At 65.7% G+C, this 2,665-nt stretch overlaps 1 protein-coding gene across 1 annotated transcript in view; it reads right to left on the reverse strand.

Moving 5' to 3' along the window:
* Positions 1 to 2,665, reverse strand: part of NFATC1 (nuclear factor of activated T cells 1) — a gene marked incomplete at both ends in the record, with an annotated part of 59,368 nt that overhangs the window by 21,091 nt on the left and 35,612 nt on the right. Inside the window, 1 exon segment of the mRNA XM_027767213.1 lies at positions 2,582 to 2,642. Within this exon segment, the coding sequence (XP_027623014.1) occupies positions 2,582 to 2,642 (61 nt within the window).

Here is a 2,665-nt window from a genome sequence, read left to right on the forward strand (position 1 = left end):
ACGGACGGGTTGAGCTGGCTGGCCCCAGGCATGCAAGACAGATGCTACACTGGCCGGGCTCGGGCTGTAGGGGTCTGGCACTCCTGGCCCTGCCCTGCTTCCTGGCTGCCCAGACACCTCAGGGAGAGACCTCTCGGGAGGCCACATGGGGGTGGTGCCCGACTACCTAGACAGTGAGAAGCCAGCCCTCCGACCCCCGGGGGGGCTATGGTCTTGGCCATACACATGAGCACCTATGAGGCCAGCACTCTTGCCTGGGGGAGACCTTCCAGAACATCCCCCTCTGGCCACCTGTGGCTGTGGGTGCAGAAGAAAGTGGCCACCGCCTGGGCCCGGGCTCTGGTGTGGCTGTTACTCAGCAGTCCTCCATTCGTGGGTCCAGAACCTCGTGGACGGTGTGAGCATGTGGAGGTGCTGCTTTTGTCGCCAACTGGCCAGTGGTTAACGCAGCTCACCCCCAACCCCAGACTCCCGTCCAGCCTCTGCCGGACCCCAGTGGCAAGGGGAGCAGGTGCCGTCCTGCAGCCTTAGAGCGAGAGGCGTGCTCAAAGACCACCTGGGGCTCTGGGCTGCAGGGCGGGGCCCCCATTGCCCAGCCCCTCGGCCCAGGCTGCCCACGAGCTGAGTTCAGAACAGAATGAAGGAAGGCCGTATTCTGAGTGCTCGTCACCGGGTGGGGACTGGGGGCTCCAACAACAGACGCCTCAGCGGAGGGCACCTGCAGTGACGCCGCTGGCTAGGAGTCCAGGGTGCATCTGTCGTCTGCCCTGGGAGCCACGACTCGCAGTGCGGGCGCCGACACGCTAACGGTCTCGCCACGCACAAACAGGGTCACAGATGCCATCCGGCCACACGAGGGCCCGGCCCACGGCCACCTGCTCACGGGTGCGGGCTGTGCCTGTGTGGCTGCCCGCTCTGTGTCTGTGTCTCTGTGCCTACTGTCACGGCCCCACAGCCCCAGACGGATGCTCGGCTGCAGGAGACACTCCAGGTGCAGAGCTAGGAGGACGGGAGGCCTCAGGGCTGCAGCTGCCCGGCCCTCACCAGAGCGTCCCTTCCTGTGGGCGGGGACCCACTCCTCTGATGCACTGTGAAGGTGACCCGGCTAAGGGAGCCTGGCCTTGGGAGACGCAGCACAGCCCTGCAGAGCGCACAGGTGCGGCTGGGCAGGAAGGCCCCCCCCTCTCAGGGCACAAAGGCTTCACAGGCAGCAGGCGGAGCCGGGCGCACTTAGGCCCTGCTGGGCCACGGGGCTGGGGGGGGGGCGGCTCGGCACACAGGGGGCCACGGAGCACCCACGGGGACACGGAGGCCGAGTCAGGGCACGGGGTGTGACGCCCCTCTCCTTATCACTGCGGTGGGTCCGATTCCGCTGCGGCTGAATCGCTCCCCACCGTGTGCCGATTGCACAGGTGGCCGGGCTGGCACGGAGGCGGCTACGCCCATTCTGACGGGGGCACTGAGACCCTGCGGCCTGAAATCAAGCCCCATTGTGCAGCTGAGTGCTCGGGCAGTCAGTGATTGCAGTGGACGCGTGGCTGGCCGCCTTCCAGAAAACTCCAACTGGCAGAAGTGAAAAGAAGAAAAAGACACCAGAACACCGGCCTGGGCGAGCCCTCTCGCCAGGCCCACCCTGGCCCACGACAGCGTGACTGGGGGAAGGCAAGGGGGCCACGCTGGACAAGGCCTTTGGTAAGCTGGGGGCCCTGCTCAGTGCCAGGGACTGGTTCTAAAAGGGAACTCGTATTCAGAGTAAGACCACAGCCCGACCTGCAGCTCAGGGGCCTGGCCTCACTGGGGCACACACACGCCTGCAGCTAGCCCGTCACTCAGTGGCCATAGACGCTTTGCCCATGGCCCAGCAGCACTGCCCAGCCCTGCCGAGCACAGCCTGCAGCCACGCCAGGGACAGCCAAGCCAGGGCCCAGGGCCGCTCTGATGCCAGACCTCAGGGGTCCCCATTCATCTCCCGCAGAATGGCGGCCTCTGCAGGAACACGTCACAGATACTCACCCTCCCTGAGGCCTACAAGTGTACTGGAGCCAACCCTGGGCGTTTCTGGGCTGGGCCAGGCAGGTGGAGGTGGCCCTGGCACAGTCCCGGGGCCCCCTGGGTGACCTGGGCTCTCCGGCAGCTGTGGCATGAGGTCTGCCTCACACACACATCAGAGCAAAGTAGTGCCTCCCAGTGCTGGCCACGAGCTGGCTCCAGTGGGGGAGCTGGGAAGGACTGATGGGGACCAGCCAGGTCATGCCCTGACCGTCTCACCCTGCTACAGACCGGCTGTCTCTCGAAGAAGTGCCTGCAGACCTGTGCGGAGAGCAGCCCAGCCTAGGCATCCTTCCAGGCCAGGGCCCCACAGCCGGGTGGACGCATGCCAGTCATGCACCCTCCCAAGAACCCCAACCTGCAGGGGTCCTGCAGTAGCGACCACACACCCAGCACGGGAGGGCCCCGGAAACAGCAGGCCTCAGCCTGCAGAGACATGCTGATGGGAATGCACAGCCAGGGGGGCACGTTCAGAGGCCACCCCACCTGCACCATCCACGGCCCAGCAGGCCAGCCGGCCTAAAGAACGTACCTGGAGCCTTCTCCACGAAAATGACCTTGGAGTCCTGCAGGAAATTGTGTCCGGACAGGACCATCTTCTTCCCGACGACGACCC

This window comes from Tupaia chinensis, unplaced genomic scaffold (genome assembly GCF_000334495.1).
Source record: "Tupaia chinensis unplaced genomic scaffold, TupChi_1.0 Scaffold144022_1, whole genome shotgun sequence".
NCBI classification, from domain to species: domain Eukaryota; kingdom Metazoa; phylum Chordata; class Mammalia; order Scandentia; family Tupaiidae; genus Tupaia; species Tupaia belangeri.